Below are 17,792 nucleotides of genomic sequence, written 5' to 3' on the forward strand. Positions count from 1 at the left end.
GTATTCTCATGATCCTTGATGTGTCAGAGAACCCCAATATCTTATTTATAGACTTTAGAATCAATCGGAGTCGGATTAGAAAGTTTTCACGATTTTACAAAGTGTACCGGTACACTTTAAGCTGTCACCGGTTACACGATGACGGAACAAAAAAACTGACGAAACAGTGGAATCGGTTACATGTCGATGGCTGTACCGGTACACATTTTGTACCGGTACACTTCTGATGCTGTACCGGTACACTTTGCAAATTTTCACCGTTTCGGATTTTGCAAAGTTCCGATACACTTTCTAATCCAGTAAATATTGATATTATGATTCTAATACCTACAACTAAATATGAATCACCATAACATGAATTAACACTTTACCTGGACATCGTGATTCACATTGTGAGTCATTTTTCAATTTCTTCGAAATCTTGAATTCTTCGATCTTCGATGATACGCACCGATTCTTCAAGACTCCGACTCACTTCACGAAACTTACCAACACACAGGACTTAACACCCATTTCTCCAAGCTTCTTCTTCTTCTTCTTCTTTTTCTCTTTTCTTTCTTCTTTCTAGAGAGAGAATGAGAGAAATGATAGAGTGTGTGGGAGGGAGAGAATGAGAGAAAAGGCTCTCATAACCCAATTCATAACCCCACCATGGTATATTTGCATTTAGGCCCCTTAACTTTGTATCTCTCAACCTGCCCTGCCTGGGCATTTTTCGCGCAGAGGGACCGGTCTCTATACGGAGGACCGACCCCCGAGAGCCTTCAGCCAATTTATGCGTACGGGAACCAGTCCCTCTGGCCGGGGGACTGGTTGCATCACGCGTCCGCCGCAACCTTCAGCTACGGGGACCAGTCCCTTCCACCAAGGACCGGTCCCCTAGAGCAACTCAGCACAGAATGGGCACTTGCCCATTTTTTTCATGCGTACGGGGACCGGTCCTTCAACTCAGGGACCGGTCCCCGAGAGCACAAAGGCTGTAGTCTTGCAGACTTACTCCAGCTTGCTCTCGAAGACCTCTTATAATGCACTTTTGTTCTTTTTTGACACCTTCGGTCTTTCCGAAGTGTACCAACCTCGCAATTTGGTCATTTTGACTAAAGTTCGATATTTGTTTACCGAAGTTTCGGTATATTACACACACTTTCTCTCTCTCTCTCTTTATATATATATGCATAATATTGATATCTATTATATATATGTATAGAATATTTATAAATAAGAGAGAGAGAAGGAGAGAAGAGAGAGAGATGAAGAGGAGAGTATTGGGTGATTGTGATTTAGGAGTCAGCAGCCTGTATACTCCTTACTGTTCTAAAACTATAGTTTATTAAGGTGGTTGATAAGAGAGGAGAGGGAGATATTGAGTGCAGAAATGTGTGTTCAATTTCTTCTTCTCTGATTTTCTTTATTTCAATATCTTCTCCATGTGCTCCATTCTACACCCATCAACTTGCATGGTGGCAGTTAGTAATTACGATTCTCAGGTGTCAAGGCTGCCTTTTGTGCTCTAATAGCCAGGTAGCCCTACCCGTATATTATATATATATATTATATTATATTAGTTGAGCTTGATACTTTTCAAGGATCTGACCATCATGCGGTGCTATTAGGTTTAAGCTTGGAGTCTACTTTTTGATTATTAATAGCCCTTTGATAAACACGTATGTACACCTACACCACTGCACCACCTACAACATCAAATCTCAACTCATCATTTCTCCATCAAGAGCTAAAAACTAAGTTATCAACCCCATGTCTTTAAAGTTTCGTAGCCTACTATAATATTATTATATATTAATTTATATATATATATATTATATAATGTTTATATTAATATATATGGAGGCTGTGTGTATTAGGAGTACGAGGATCTGTGCTCCTTAAGCCGTTTTCTTATGGATGGACTCTTTCGAATTGAACAGATCGGCTCGTTAAATGTTAAATTAGCTCGGTATTTGAAAGTTATTGAAAATAAAATGTTTGCGATTTTTCGGATCTTTACTACGACGAAAGTTTCAAAATCACGAGATGAAAATAAAAATCTCACAAAAAGTGGTGATATAGCATTAAAATTTTCGATTAGAGATATTGATCTTGCTGTAAATAGTATAAAGAATTTTCTAGCGAAATTGCATCTGATTTGAATACTTCTACACCGTTAAACTTGCAAACGGTATATATTAACCATTAAAAATTGTTGATTTTAAACCCTTTCGATCTCTAGATAAATGATATCGAAAAACCGTAAAAATTATTTTCTGGACACTTCAAATATGTTAAATCAAGTCTAACGGAGCCGATTATCGATTCGAAAACGGTATATATATATATCGGAAGTATAGAGGATTTGATACTTCCGACCTTTTGACCCAGGATTGAATAGTATTCTTTTAGGGTTGAGTGGTCCCCACAAGGTTGTAATATTAATCCAAAGGTTAGAAATGATCTAAGGACCAAAAAGTCAGAAACATCAGATACTCTATACTTCCAATAGCATAATAGCTCTACTCTCTCTCTCTCTCTCTCTCTCTCTCTCTCTCTCTCTCTCTCTATATATATATATATATATGCATCTCTGCCACAGTATTTCTCCTTCTCTTTATCTTTGTCCGCTTCCTTTTAGTCCTCCATTTGAAGTATGTACGTATGTACTTGGCACGACATAATATTTAGGAGGTGCATTGCTGGTATGTCGATCCCCTCGCAGAGAAATGGAGACACCTCTTGTTAATGCATTTGTGCACTACTATCACATATTGGCAAAATACGATCATACTCATTATGCGAGAAGAATTTTCGTAAATTAGTTAGCTTAAATCCAAACAAACTGAAATTTAAAGAGAGAAAAAAGTAAGCCTTGATTGACTTCCGTTGCTGTTTCCTTTCTCTTCTTTTTTAAGGAAAAGTTTAAAAAAAAAAAAATCAATACGATAGAGTATGCATGCAACTAATGGCATTGCAGTCCATACAGCTAACTAACAATAAATTAAAAAAAAAACAATCTTACTTTCGCTAAAGAATTTACATTTTGAGAAATAAAAATAACAAAGAGCAAAACAATTTCCTATGTAGCTTTGCCATGATAAATTCTTTTCTTAAAAGTACTAATTTTTCAGTGTCTTCACAATTATATTTTCTAAAGAATTCGAAAGCAAATTCAACATGGCACGATCTTGCGTGAGGAAATATTGAAAAGCTGACGGGGCCAAATCTGTTTAAATAAAGTCAATTTAGACCATTTAATGCACTCAGGTGAGTTTTATTAAAATGCCCATTAACTTTAATTTGTATGCGAGTGTATGTTTTGAGCATGCAGTTCAAATTAAGAAACAAGTGGGGCGAGGAATTAATTTTGCAATCTTCGTGGTTCAATCAATATAAATAGTAAATTTTATTTCTATTATTTTGTTAAATTTTAGGACACAATATATATATATATAATATATATAATATATTATATATATATAATATTAGTTATTTATATAATGGTGTAGGGTACGTTCCTATTATCACAATATTTTAGCCGAATAGTAGTTATTTTCTTTTGTTCTCGACCTTGCATGTTTCTCAGTTTTATACGTTGCCTTTACAACGGATTAAACCCGCTTTGAAACGTTCTTCTTAAAATTTTTGTTGCTGCTGCTTTGATTGCAACTACAAAAAAGTTGTGGTGATGCCAACCACCACCGGCAATGATATATATTGAGCAACGATTTCGTAGTAATCAAATTGTTAGATGTGGCTCGAAATTCTGTTCGTCGACTTCGATTTTGTGGCCTTGATTTTCCGACAGCTGCGGTACGACAAATTTGGAAAAAAATTTGTAAAGTAAAAATTAGATGTCTATGGTAAGTAGCAGAGGCCCAAGTCCGTTTAGGAATTTCCTTTATCTTTTGCCCAAAATGCGATTCAGCGTATTGTACTCACAAAATTTTGTACTCTCTTTTTTATAGTGAACTTCTCTTATTTTTCGCCCGTAGTTCTTTTTTCGAAAAAGTTTTTCACATAAATCTTCGTGTTCCATTTATTTTACTGTTGCTGTGGTTTGTATACTTTACAATCACCTTTTTCGGTTTTGTTTGTGCGCAGGTTGTAACATATCAAGGTGCAGGCAATTTTATGTTACCCAGCCGGCATATATATTCTACAGATGGATAACCTATGATTAATTATGCAGCACTAATTAAAGTGCAAGCTAATTCTTTTTAATATGTGATGATCATAATGTAACAAGAGCGTGCCAGGTTAAAAAGCTATTACCTATTGATATGCGCAAAAGAGAGGGGTCAAGGACAATCAAGTCTTGTGCTATGACGAGACCGCTGTGCTCCGAAAATAGACTCATCCGTGCAGGTGCGTATGCATGGTGGTGCGTGTCTTTGTTAGCATATACTTCATGCTGAATATATATATATATATATATATATATATATATAATATAGAGAGAGAGAGAGTTTGGCTAAAGTATTTCTAATAGTATCAAGCACTTGGTGTTACCAAGTTAATTTTTCACCGTTATATTATATATCCCTGTAACCATTTCCTCCTTTACTATTCAAGTAACCACTTACTTTATCATAGAGGATCATTATCATCCTGACCGCACATTCTTAGTAACTATCCTTCTAGAAGGATGGAGACCTTCGTCCTCCAAAATCATTTTAGCTGATAGAAATTTCGAATCGATGATCGGAACCGTTAAATACGATCTAGAGTATTTAAAGTGTCTATGTTGGAAGCGTGATTTACTCTAACACCACTTGTTGGAAGTGTGATTTTCTCTGATACCACTTGTTGAAACTGGTATTTGTACTGATACCGATTATATATATAACTCAATATCTAAAATATAACAAAATAATATGGAGAAGAGATATTATGGGAGGAAGAAGATAACTAAATTAATAAGCAATTAATTACATTATGGGTAACACCCATGCAACCGTGTTTACTATGACTTATTCATCTAATTAACCCATACCTAATTATATATAGCCATCAAATCATAACAGATGATAAATCCAATTTTACTTTGGATAACTACAAATCTTAACTATAATCAAATAAAAGATTTAAACTTATCTCTAATTATATTTAATTAAGTTTGTATTATTATTTTCAACATTCTCCCTTAATCCAAACTTCATCTTCGAGCCAAAAATCCTGTGAAATGCGCACTGTGATTTTGCAATCTCTGTTGCTGTTGTTGTCGTCGATTGAGTTCCTATACTTTTAAAAGTAGAAAGTCATTAGTACTTGTAGGTTTCGGCCCTTGGATTAAAGGATGTGCGGTAGTGTCCCGCTATAGTGCTTGTAAAAGCACCAAACACTTGGATAAGGGGTTGTGTGAATAGTATGATAGTGATCTTCCTAGCATTTAGTGATGATTAATAAAATAGTATGATTAACGGGTAGATCTAATGGTGGAAAAATTGGTAGTACCAAATACTCGATTAATTAGTGTTGGTTTAAAGGGGCCAGCATCCTGCCTTGTGGCAGGAGGCCAGGTTGGGCCGAGTCACGTACGAAATGGCGTAAGGTCGAATTGGATTGAGTCATATTCGATGTGGTGTGAGGCTGGTTGGGCCGAGTGATAATCGAGACCCGTGGGCATGCCCGTACACTTTATTTAAGTGAATTAATTAGTTGCATATTTCTAACAGCTCGAGATTTTGGAATTAATAGTTAGAGCCAACGATCCACAAATGATATCAGAGCCAGAGGTCACGATTTTGATTCCTGCATGTTGCTAATTTGTGCATATGTTGTAGGTGGGATTGTTAGCTTAAAGGGGCCAGCATCCTGCCCTGTGGTGGGAGGCCAGGTTGGGCCGAGTCACGTTCGAAATGACGTGAGAGTCATGTTCGAAGTGGCGTAAGGCTAGTTGGCCAAGTCACAATCTGGACCCGTGGGTGCTATGTCTGTACGCTTTAAGTGAATTGACTACGTATTTCTAATAGCTTGAGCTTTTCGAATTTATAATTAGCACCAACGATCCGATAATTAGAAGAACTCCCCAACGATCTGACAATTAGAAGAACTCTAGCTGCTCTCTCTCTCTCTCTCTCTCTCTCTAATATATATATACAGACTAGGGCTACTATACTCTTGAGTATAGACCTGTTTGCACTCATAAGTTTTCGGCCTTTGGATAAAGCGATGCGTGGTTAGAATGATAGTGGTCCTCGGTTAGGATGATAGTGGTATTCTAGAGTTGAGTGGGTAGTTGGTTGAATAGTATAATCTAATGGATAGAAATGATCAAAGTGCTAGATATAACAGCAAAAAACTTATGAGTATAAAGAGGTCTATACTCATAAAAGTATAGTAGCCAGACTCTCTCTCTCTCTCTCATATAGCACCTCTCTCTCATGTTTGTTGAAAGCATGGAACCCTCTGTGCCTGCAAGATGTTTTCATGATGTAACAACCAATTCGACGATAAGCTCCATTAGACATGATTTATACTATCAGAACTATTTAGCAACCAAATTTCATAATGTTTCGACATCATTAATTTACTAAGTAATCAATGGGGTCTCAAAAATGACTTTCTTTAATGGCTGATGTGGTATGTTTGTAAGTTTAATGATTTAAACAATTCAAATTATGTGAAATTTTAATAGAAAATTCTACTTGCCATCAAGAGCAGGATCAACACTTCAGATTTGAATTTTACATTCTATCACTATTTTTATGAAACTTTTAGTTTCAGCTGTTTATTTTGAAGCTATTTGTTCACTAGGCAAACGAAGTCAAAAAATATAAAATTTGATTTTTCGACAATTCCGTTATTAAAAATTATGTCTAACGGAATTCATTCCCAAATCGGATGTCCAATCATCAAAAATAACTTAAAAGTATGAAAATCTCGTACTTTCGAAAATATGGTAGCCTAACTCACTCTCTCTCTCTCTCTATATACATAGTGTTAATCTGTAACTCAAACGAGCAATCAAATTTTCTTTTGTAACTTTTGGGTTAGTCCTTTAGATTAGGAAGGCGTTCTCACAACCATCCGTGCGAAACATGCCAACGACAGCTGAAGGGCCATTGATTTTCATTATATAATTAATCACTATTAATTTATTGCACATTCTGGTGTCTTAACCACACGGAATGGTTACAGCTGCATGTTCTCGTACATTGTTGTGCATGCGGAGCTAAAATTGTGCATGAACGTTTTGCAATTCATTTGTCCGTAGCCAAGTCTCAACATATAACTGTGCATGCTTAACTTGACAATAACTAAGAATAGTACGAGCTGAATAAAATTAATGTTAAAATAATGTTAGAGAGCAGTAAATTCAAAGATAAATGTTAAGTCTACAACCAAAAAAGGATTGTATAACACGGTTTTAGAACTCCTCATCCATGCACTACACTATAGGGTTTAGCTAACTATTTTTAGTGAAAAAAAAAAAATGTTAAGACTTCTTTAGGAAAAGATGGCTAGCTTTTGGATTAGTAAAATTATCAGACTGTAACCCAGAGTAAATTGTAGACATAGCACAATTTCGAATTTAGATCTTGCTCTGTCGTGCTCTCATCAACGTCTTCTAACTTTATGCTAGGAACTTTGGAAAAAGTTTGCCCAAGGACTAAATGCAACAACCGCAGTGACACAACCTGTCTCTCTCTCTCTCTCTCTCTCTCTCTCTCTCTCTCTTAAAAGCAACAGATACAGTTCAACCATTTCTTCCTATAACCCAGATCCATCCATTGTACTCGGTGGAAACCTCAAAAGAGAACGAACACCTTTCCCATAAGCCCGTCTCAAGAAAGAAGATGAAGAGCAACAACAAACCTTACACAGCTATATAGTGTCCTTTCACATGTCCTCCCCCTTCTTTTCAGCTTGTAACACTCTTTAGCTCTACACGCTTTTCTTCTCGGAGTCCTTTCTTGACGTGTGAAGATGATGAACGTACCCGATTCCGCCGAGTCTTTTGTCCCTTCCATCATAACCCTAGCTGGGATGGAAGAAACCACCATGCAAAGAGATCATCATCATCAGCTATGGCCATTAGAGGCCAGCACCCAACAAATAAGTAGCAACTCCATAGCTCCCCTCTCCAACAGCATCATCGCTGCTCCCCATACACCCGATCTCCAATTCCAGCCCTATTCACAGTACCTTCATGAGTACCCGCAGTTCCAACAAAGCAACTTCCAGTTATATTACCCTCCACAGCCTTCGATCTCTGACTACAATTTCACCGGCCTTGCAAGGCCTGTGGAGGATCATGTCAGTATAGCTCCGTCCCCCCAGCTAGGGTTAGGGTTGAACCTCGGATACGGGTCGTACCTTTCATCGAGGGATGTGCTCTTCCGGTCGAGATGGGGTTACCCTTTTGCACACCACCAGCCGCCACGCTGTCAGGCAGACGGGTGCAGGGCCGACCTCTCTCGGGCCAAGCGCTACCATCGGAGGCACAAGGTGTGCGAGTTCCATGCAAAAGCCGCCATGGTCGTCATAAATGGTGGTCTGCAGCAGAGATTCTGCCAGCAATGCAGCAGGTGACCAGGCTATGGCGCCTGATTCTATTCTAGTGCAAGCTAGCTAGATGATATTTATTCACACCTCTCTTTTATTTCACTTCGCCCTTTTCTTTGTTTCCAATCGAGTTTGTAGGTTTTGAGATTAGTTTAATTCTTTGTCCCAAACAGAAAATTTTTGCTTATTAATTTACTTTTCTTTGGTGCTTCTTCAAGTTAATTCTTAAATCGGTGCAGTTGGTGAAATCGTGCATAACAGTTTGCAAATTGATACTTTAAATTGATACATAGTTATTTAGTTTATCATTCCCTTTGTAAATCTTTGACATTTTGAGAAGTCTTGAGAAAATGTTGCTTCGATCTCTATCCATGAGGTTTCCGTCGCCTGAAAGAAAACTTCAGGTTAGGGTTTTGGTTTTTCATTCCTCTGCGGATGTGATGCATTATTAGACTTCCACTGCTTGCCGGAGCGTTTAGATCTCTTTTTTAACTCCATAAAGAGCTAGCTTTTCTATTATGCTGGTATGGAGTTGCAATGTTAAACTCCATATTTAGCTGTCTGTTGCCTTTTTTAACTTGTGGAATCTTATAGGTGCACTATTAGGGATACACTGTTAATTAATGTTGCTAATGGTGGAAAGAAAGCTTAGTTTTTGTGCAACTGGTAGGGGTGATCTATGATAAGCATCTGTGATTAAATTCTTCTTCACTACTCAAAAAGCTTCTCTTTTCTTTTTCTTTTTTCTTTTTTTTTTAATCCCCTTTTGTTTGTTTGTTTGTTTGTTTGTTCGTTTTTTAATCTCTTAGAAAAATCTGCTCACTGTCGTTTGCTCAAAACCTATGCCTGACCATTCATATATATTCCGACCTTCTGCTAACTTGATCAGATTTCACTCCTTGGAAGAGTTTGATGACAACAAGAAGAGCTGCAGAAAGCGGTTAGCTGACCACAACCGCCGTCGGAGGAAGCTGAAGCCAGCATCAAGTGCAGCAGGCACAGCATCTCCAGCCGGTGCCACAACACAAAAGAGAAAGCTAGCTAACAAAACGGTCACGAAAAGCAGTAAACCACTGGACTCTAACCCGTCATAATTTTTCCCTCTCTCGCATTCCATCTTAATTTGCTAGTACAGAATAATTATATAGTTCCTCGTTTCTTAGAATTTCTTATAGTACTCTTATATGTGCATGAGCAGCAAACACAAAGGCTTGCATCGGTAGTGCCTCCACTTCTTTCCCTGTTAACTCAACCACGGAGGGGCAACAACAACAACAACAACTGCAGCAACCAAATAGAGAGATTCAACTGAAGAACGGCCCATCTTTGTCTCTGGGAGGGGTTGAAGAAGTAAACAAGGCAGGAGCCTTTATTACTGCATCAGCCTCTCAAGGCCATTTCAGCAATCAAGGCTCATCTCCGTTATTCCATGCAACTAATTACAACATTTATTCAGAGGGGAACGTCTCCTCAGTGCAGCAACAGCTGGAAAACCAGTTGCCCTCCTCTCGTGATCATCAGGCCCCTTCCCTCAACTGCTACTTAGCCCACCAGAGCGTCTCCTGCTGTAGCTCCAGTGAGGCATCTCGTCACTCCCAGTCGACTACTGATCAAGGAGTGCACTCCAATTTGTCTAGCTACCAGCACCAAAATAATATCCTCCAGTTGAGACAAGCCATGTTGGAGCTGGATTTCCTGTGATCGATGTGCATCCGAATTAATCTGGTTGTGCTATCAAGGCCTAAATTGGGAATACTTCCGGTATGGCGGCTATTTCTGACGCTTTAGAGCTTCAAAAACATAGCATAAAATATGAAAGATCACCACCCTCTTCCTATATATTATCCAACGCATTGAAATTGTGGCGAGACCTTGCGTTGAGCAACCACCTGACTATATATATATATATATATATATATATATATATATATAGGAGGAGGAGGAGGATGAAACTATAAAGCGTTTTCATATTTTGTGGAGCTATAAAGCGGCGAAGTGGCTGTTATAACTAGGAAGCATTACCGAACTATGCCAAAGTTGATTCTTTTAGCTATTTCCCTCTCCTTTTTTCTAGCTGTGTTATCATTTTCTCGTGATATTATCAGTCTCCGGTGTGGTAATAATATATATGTTTCTATTTACGTAGAACACTATGCATGTAATAGTTACTAATGTGGTAATGGACTTGACAAGTTGAATGTAGAATTTCCTTATTTCCCTTTAGTCCTTTACCTATACTAAAGTAGGAGTTTGGAAAGGGAAATCCAAAATGATATAGCGAGAGCTCTAGCTATTGATATTAGGCAACGCGGTGTCATAGTCAGAATGTCTAAATTAACACTATTCTTCTAGTTGTAGGAACTTTACTTTATAATGGCCGAGAATTGTATGTTATGCCGTTCTGACGATGAACTTATGTAAGAATCAAAAGAAAATAAGCAAGAAAGCCGTAGTTACTTTTACAAGCATCTGCAATGCATAAAATGAGATGGCAGTTTAGAAAGGATCCCTTTCTTGTATCATCTCACACTAAAAGCTATGGTAGTAAAGCAATTTTCTTTCTTCGTATTGAAAGAAAATAAATTGATATTACTACCGATGGGGCCAACTGGGCCATCTCAAAATCATAAAACAATTTGGAGTTGATAATGTCTTCATTGTTTTTATCTAATAGTGTTTGAAATTTATTGTACCTCTATAATTACCGAGGAAACGCTTAGTGCATAAACTGCATTATTTAACAACGATGACTTTCACTACATTATCCTGTCAAAAATATAAGATTGAGCACATTTGCTGAAGTGCCTAAGTAATCACTGCACAATTTCGAGGAACATTTGCTACCAACTCGCTCAATGTGCATTAAGTCTCTACTGAAGTGATGATACAACTCGTAAATCTTTTGTTGCAATAGTGGGCATATTGATGTAGATGATGTGGCATTAGGATACATATAAATGTTGGACTCAGAAAAATCTACATTGAAGAAAATCAAGAAACACCCATTTGATTAAATTTGGCGATGCAGCACTCACCGTGTGTCTGAAACAGAATAAGCACAAGGACGGATGCGAAAGACAGAAGAGTTTTCTTCTAAAACAACAATCAGTTATTAGAAAAAGATTTCCATTACGAAAACCTAGTACGCCTTTATATAAAGGCATTCACTTAAACCTACCAAAAATAGGAAAAATAACAAAATCAGAACATAGTAGAATCCTGACCTCGATATTGTAGAATTCCAACATAATTCAGAACAAAAAAATAGATACAAAACTTTCTTCTAAATATAATAAAAATAACTAAATTGCAAATTTGGGGGCCTAAGTGAGTGAATTTGGGCCCAAAACTGGGTCGAAAAAGCAAAGCATTTCGAGAAAGTCTTCCGGTGTTATGACTTGATGACATTGAGATTCCAAATAAGAAGGGGATCAATTCAATTTAAAACCTACAAAGCAAGAATTAGGATTAATGCATGCGTCTCAAAGACTTATTTTCAGATTGGAGTTGTTTAGGTTATGTAACCTTAGAATCTAATAGGAAAGATTAACAAACAGAGGGAGGGTGAACAGGTGAAACACGTAAAACAAAATAAACTCACCAAATAAAAATTAAATACGGAAGAGTAAATGAGCGTGTGACATTTAGGGGTGAAAACGGATCGGATATTTGATGAAACCATATCCGCAACCATAATGTTTTTTCGGATACAAGTTCGAATACATATATGTGTTAAATGCTAATTTTTGTTAATTAGCTTATCCACTAAAAACGAATTCAGATATGGCCGGATATTTCTTCAAACTACATTATAGATGAGATATATATTTAGATATTATTTGAATAATAATATATCTCCTAATATGCACATATGAATATGTCACGCCCGGGCTCCAGCGGAAGCCTGCCCGACGTGTGCACAGACTCGCCGTGTACACTGAGCACCCCTGGTGCACACTAGGCATCTAAAACAACTATAGTAAGAAATAGAAATAAATCCTAAACATGGTGATTAGAGCAACTATATAAATCTACTACATAGACAAGTCTAATACAAATACACATTCACAAGATATACAATAAGTATGAACAAAAGGTACATCTTGAATGCTAGGAGATCTCTATACAAAATACAATTGTACACCTTTCATACTAAAACTTAAAGAAAGATGTCAATGGGTACATCTATAGCAAAACCGATGAGGTTCTAGCTAGTCGCTAACCACTTGCTACAATCCTAAGCCTTTCCCACTTGTGGAAGGCTCTGAAATTGTCACGCTCCGAGACTGCTACCAATTTGGTCCGGCTCGGGCGCGTCGAATAGACGCCGAACGGAACCAGATCATGTACAAGAATTTGCCCAGGAATAGAAATTCTATACATACACAAGCAACGAAGGGCACAACAAGTGCCAACAACTAAGAGCAAGAGTCACATGTGCATACAAGTGAACAAAAGGGAGATCTACTAGCTATTACATCCATCGCATTCATTTACATTTACATCTTTCCAAAATGTGTACAAGGTTTGCTAGATAATCACCAAAATACATACATAGCTCTCCAATCCTCATCTACATAAGTCTCTCAAATACATAGGGTAATGCTAATGCAAAATAGGAATGCTACTATGCACTACTGCTCGGGCGCGATGCCCTTGCCGCGGTCCTCGCCCGGCGTACTGGTACTAGGCCCTGCAACAAAGTGGGGTGAGAACTATTGTCCATAGTTCCCAGTGGGTTCGGCCGCCGACTCCGCCGATCTCTCCACTAGGTCCGAGTGGGCAAAAGCAGATAGATAGATAAATAGATATGAAAACAGTAAATGACATAGTAAGAAAACTATGCTACTATGCCCAATCACAAGTAATGTATGCATGCATCATATAGTAAGTAGTTTTACTAACATGCCAATATGTCTACTAACAATGTCCAATAAGCAAATGTTCAATAAAGAGTGTTATTCTCTTGTTTACTCAATCCTTGGCGATCCCTTGGGTTCGCCCACGACTCACCTCGCCATCCCGTATGGTAAGGAGACTCACCTCGCTCTCAAACCCGGGACCGTACCGTCTGTGGGACATCAACTCTGTCCCTCTCGCGCCAAACTCCGGAGTGCACGACGACTTGTGTGGCGCGACCACCACAAGTATAAACAGACTGTGAATATGATCTATCCTCTCAGCTCGAGGATACCCTATCCACTAAGGCTAGTAGTCACTCGGGAATCCACCTATCCCAATGTTCATATGCAAGTGTTTAACTACACTATGTTCTTGTTCAACGAGTCATCATTAGGGAGTCCACCTATCCCTAAGTTCACCTGTCACTAGTGTCACTTTACACCAAGTTATATGCCACTCGTTTTATTCATTTGTCAATCACATGCCACTCATTATGTCACTAGGTAACCATCGAGTCCATCTCTTTTCCTCGGCACTATAGGATTCAATGTCATGACCCAATCCTTATCTATCCATAATACCAAGCATTCAACTTACACTATGATATCAATTAGAAAGCATAAGGAATGGAATACAATGCAATCCTATAATGCAACATGCAAGAGATGCAAAATCATGATTTATTAAGACATAGAGAGAAATCCGGTTGCTTCGGGATAACACCACCCACCTTTCGACGATGTAGAGAGTATAGGAATGCTACTTGGCACTTGCTACGACGTCGTCTCAACCTCCAAGGCGGAAACAAAACTCGATCGGTCTTGTTTTGCCAATAACTTTTCACCGACTCGATGAATCATCAATCCGTCTTCGCCAACGCGTTTAGACACTTAGCAATTAGGTTTAGATGCTATCAATTGAGATCAAACCTCACTATTAGGCAAAATCCCAATTTGGAGCCCTAGGTTTGCATCTATAGCAAACTATCCCAATCAAACTCTAGATTTAAGCATTAAACATCTATTAAGCATGCTACAGTTCTAATTAAACCATTTCTAGAGCAAGAAATCCCAACCCTAGGTTTCTACCATGGTAGGGCTTAGAAGCTTACCTCTTAAGCTTGCTCTAATGGTGAGAGGAAGAGGAAGAAGACCAAGGCCCTTCTGTCACACCCCGGGACCGGCGGAGGCCCTCCCGGTAGCGCGCCCAGACCCGCCATATGTCTACACATATAAGGCGTCTACAACAATAGCGGAAATAAAGCAAGGGATATGAAGATAAGAAGGAACAATAACTAATGATATCAGAGCAAGTATAACGACTAATACTAGTAACAGCAGTGGAAGAAAAGAACTACTCAACTAAAGTAAACATAAAGTAATACATTATCCATATCCAGAAGTACACAAAAATAGGTGGTCTCTATACATGGTACAACTCTTAACCTCTCCAAAAAGAAACAACGAGAGGTAGACCACCTATCAACGCGTCCTCGATAGTAAGCTAGCTCGAGGCGATACCCTTTCCGCGGTCCCTAGCCTCTCCCGGCGTGGAAGGCTCTGAAATAACATCAAGAAAAAAAAAAAGGGCGTGAGAACTATAATTTATAGTTCCCAGTGGGCAATTACTGACCTCAGCTCAATGCACCACTAGGCCCCAAAAGAAAAGGGTAAGTCCAAAAACAGCAATAATAATAAATAGATTGCATTTATGAAAGCATAAATAGAATGCTAAACTACTATGTCGCAAGTAAACATGATGTCAATGTGTTGTACATCTACTCTATCATGATAAAGTATGTCCAATGCATGACTAATGTGTCCCAACATGGCCAGCATTAGGCATTATGATCCATTCTATCAATATATGATGAATATACTCTATCATGGCAACAAAGTATATTATGATGTAACAACTAAAACTATCAAGTATACTACATGTCCCAACGCTACGCCATAAGCATGTCGAAGTAATTCAATTACTAAGCCTATCTAGTAGTGACTGTCACATCCCGGCTTAATGTTATTTTACATTATGTTCTAGGACCTACATAAGTGTAGTTCAGCTTGTACCGCCTAAGTGTCAGTGGTAGCTCCAACATTCCCACTCTAGGAATGAGTCTATCCCTCCCGACCCTGTAGGTTTCTCGATACCGCACGAGCGAGCATAAGTCGCGTAGGCCAACTCCAGAGTGCCGGCTTGTAGGAAGCGACCCTCACAAGCATGTGCGAATGAGCACAAATGGCAAACGAGCATAGTCATCGTCGCAAGAACTCAGTCATCATGTCTCAATGTGAGGGTTCAACCGTTCAATAAATTCTATGTCATTGACATTAGCTTTACTAAGTCCAAATCTTGTTCCAACACTAGTGCCGCTTTATGACACTAGGTTTCACTCGTCCCAAGCACATGACGAGCTCAATGCCCCTTTATGACATTGGCTCAATAGTTTGCTAATAACACAAGTCCAGAGCTGTGAGATATTGAAACTCGATGGAATTTGGTTAACTTTGGCCAAATGGACCAAAGTGAGCATTTGAGCGGTTTGGACTAGTTCCATTCGGCATTCGGACAAGGTTGGAAGGGCAAAAATGAGTTCCAAAGGTGTTGGAATGGTTTTGACATCGATCGGCGCGAAGTAGAGCCGAAGAGAGGTGAAAACACCATTCTGGAGCTGTTGTACCGGTACAAGGGTGATGGTTGTACCGGTACAACCATCGCTGCCGGCTGTGAGCTCTCGGGTTTGAGGGCTCCAGGTGTTGTACCGGTACAAGGCTCTCTTGTACCGGTACAAACCCGTCGAAACCGAGAAACTGAGCGCTCGGGTTGCGCTCGGTTTGGCTGTCACCTAAGCCTTGTACCGGTACAAGAACCCGTGTACTGGTACAAGGGACCCGAAACAGCAGGTCTGTTTAGAAATATAGAAATTAGAGGGGCTTTTTGAGATTTTGTTACATTAGAGGGTTAATATACCTCTCTCACAGCCTCTCTCTCTCACACTTAGCCTCTCTCTCTCCCTCTCACAAAGCTCTCTCTCTCTCTAAACCAAAAAGAAAGAGAAGAAGAAGAAGAAAAGAAGGAGAGAAAGAAAGAGAAGAAGAAGGAAAGGAAGGAGAAGATCAAGGAGAAGAAGAAGAAGCTTCTCTCCCTCCTCTTCCTCAATCTAGGGCTTGCTTTGGAGCAAACCCTAGAGGTAAGCCTCAACCCTAATTTGAGATTCTAGGGTTTTGGGAGCTTTTTGTTGGTTTTATTGGTTCAAATGGAACCTAAGGAGCTTAGAGGACATGGATCTAGCTCACATTGAAGCTAGAAACCATGGTTTCCCTTGGGTGCTAAACCTAGGGTTGGATTTTGGGGTTTTTGGGAATATAGGATTTTGATCTATTTTGATGGGTCAGAAACCTAATTGTTATGTTCCCGAACGCGTAGGCGAAGACGATTTGTTGATCCAACGAGTGAGCGCGGAGATATCACCGATTTGGTCGCTCTAGGGTTCGTTTTGACCCAAGGTGTTGAAGCGGCGCACGTGGACCGCAACGCCGAGTTCCTTAGCTTTCCAACACTACCACAAGGTGGGTGGTGACCATCCCGAAGCCGCGAGGCTACTTTCTATGTCTAAGTTTTAATATTGATCTAGTTGCATCTTGTTCATGTTCATATAGGGTTAGAAGATGATTGTTGTTGCTTATATTTGCATGCTAGTAGCTATATGTCTTGTTGATTGATCCATGATCTAGTATGCATGAATAACCTAGACCCTATATGAGTTGATTAATGTTTATGTTGCTAAAGAACTAGTATGATGTAACTAGTGTTGATAATGAGTCAAAATGACAAGCGGCATCTAACATAGAAATCTATGACGAGTGGCATATGATTGTTGATAGCTTATGACATGAGAACCCTAGTGTAGTTGAAACACTATGAGATTGGGTATTAGAACACTATGATTCTATGACGAGATTACCCTCAGAGGGTAGAATGCTGTTGATTGTGAGTTGATCGTGCTCACATAGCCTGTCTGTGCTTGGAGGGATCGCTCCCCGCAAGCTCTGCACTCCGGAGGTTGGTCACTAGAGGGACAGTCAGTGTGCTGTCTGGACGGTCTGTGTGCTGTCCGCAGGCGGTCTCGGGAGTAGTTCAGTGAGACTTTCCCTATGAGACTTACACGTGAGTTATGCTTGTGAACCTCGAGTTCATCCTGAAATTTGGGTAACCTATTGAGTCACACTCATTACTTGTTGTTTATAGCAGCTTTCCCATGGTTGTTCATATTAGCTTACTTGTTGTTGTTGTTCATAGCAGCTTTCTATACAACTTTATTTATTGTTCATGCATGCTGATATCAGATTGAGGCATAGCTAGATATTCATGATTTTACCTACTGCCTT

The 17,792-nt window shown here is 39.1% G+C and overlaps 1 protein-coding gene across 1 annotated transcript; it reads left to right on the forward strand.

Moving 5' to 3' along the window:
* On the forward strand, nucleotides 7,726-10,722 carry LOC109725468 (protein LIGULELESS 1-like). Its single transcript, XM_020254664.1, has 3 exons — nucleotides 7,726-8,522; nucleotides 9,389-9,564; nucleotides 9,698-10,722. Exons 1-3 carry the CDS (start codon nucleotides 7,921-7,923, stop codon nucleotides 10,198-10,200), a joined length of 1,281 nt encoding a protein of 426 aa, XP_020110253.1. The 5' UTR covers nucleotides 7,726-7,920; the 3' UTR covers nucleotides 10,201-10,722.

Source organism: Ananas comosus, linkage group 20 (assembly GCF_001540865.1).
Source record: "Ananas comosus cultivar F153 linkage group 20, ASM154086v1, whole genome shotgun sequence".
NCBI classification, from domain to species: Eukaryota; Viridiplantae; Streptophyta; class Magnoliopsida; order Poales; family Bromeliaceae; genus Ananas; species Ananas comosus.

What these genes read in the sequence shown, in the direction of transcription:
- LOC109725468 (XM_020254664.1), top strand. Translation starts at nt 7,921, where the DNA reads ATGATGAACGTACCCGATTCCGCCGAGTCTTTTGTCCCTTCCATCATA. An exon ending in TTCTGCCAGCAATGCAGCAG is followed by an intron (nt 8,523 to 9,388) that starts GTGACCAGGCTA and finishes TAACTTGATCAG; the next exon opens with ATTTCACTCCTTGGAAGAGT. An exon ending in CAAAACGGTCACGAAAAGCA is followed by an intron (nt 9,565 to 9,697) that starts GTAAACCACTGG and finishes GTGCATGAGCAG; the next exon opens with CAAACACAAAGGCTTGCATC.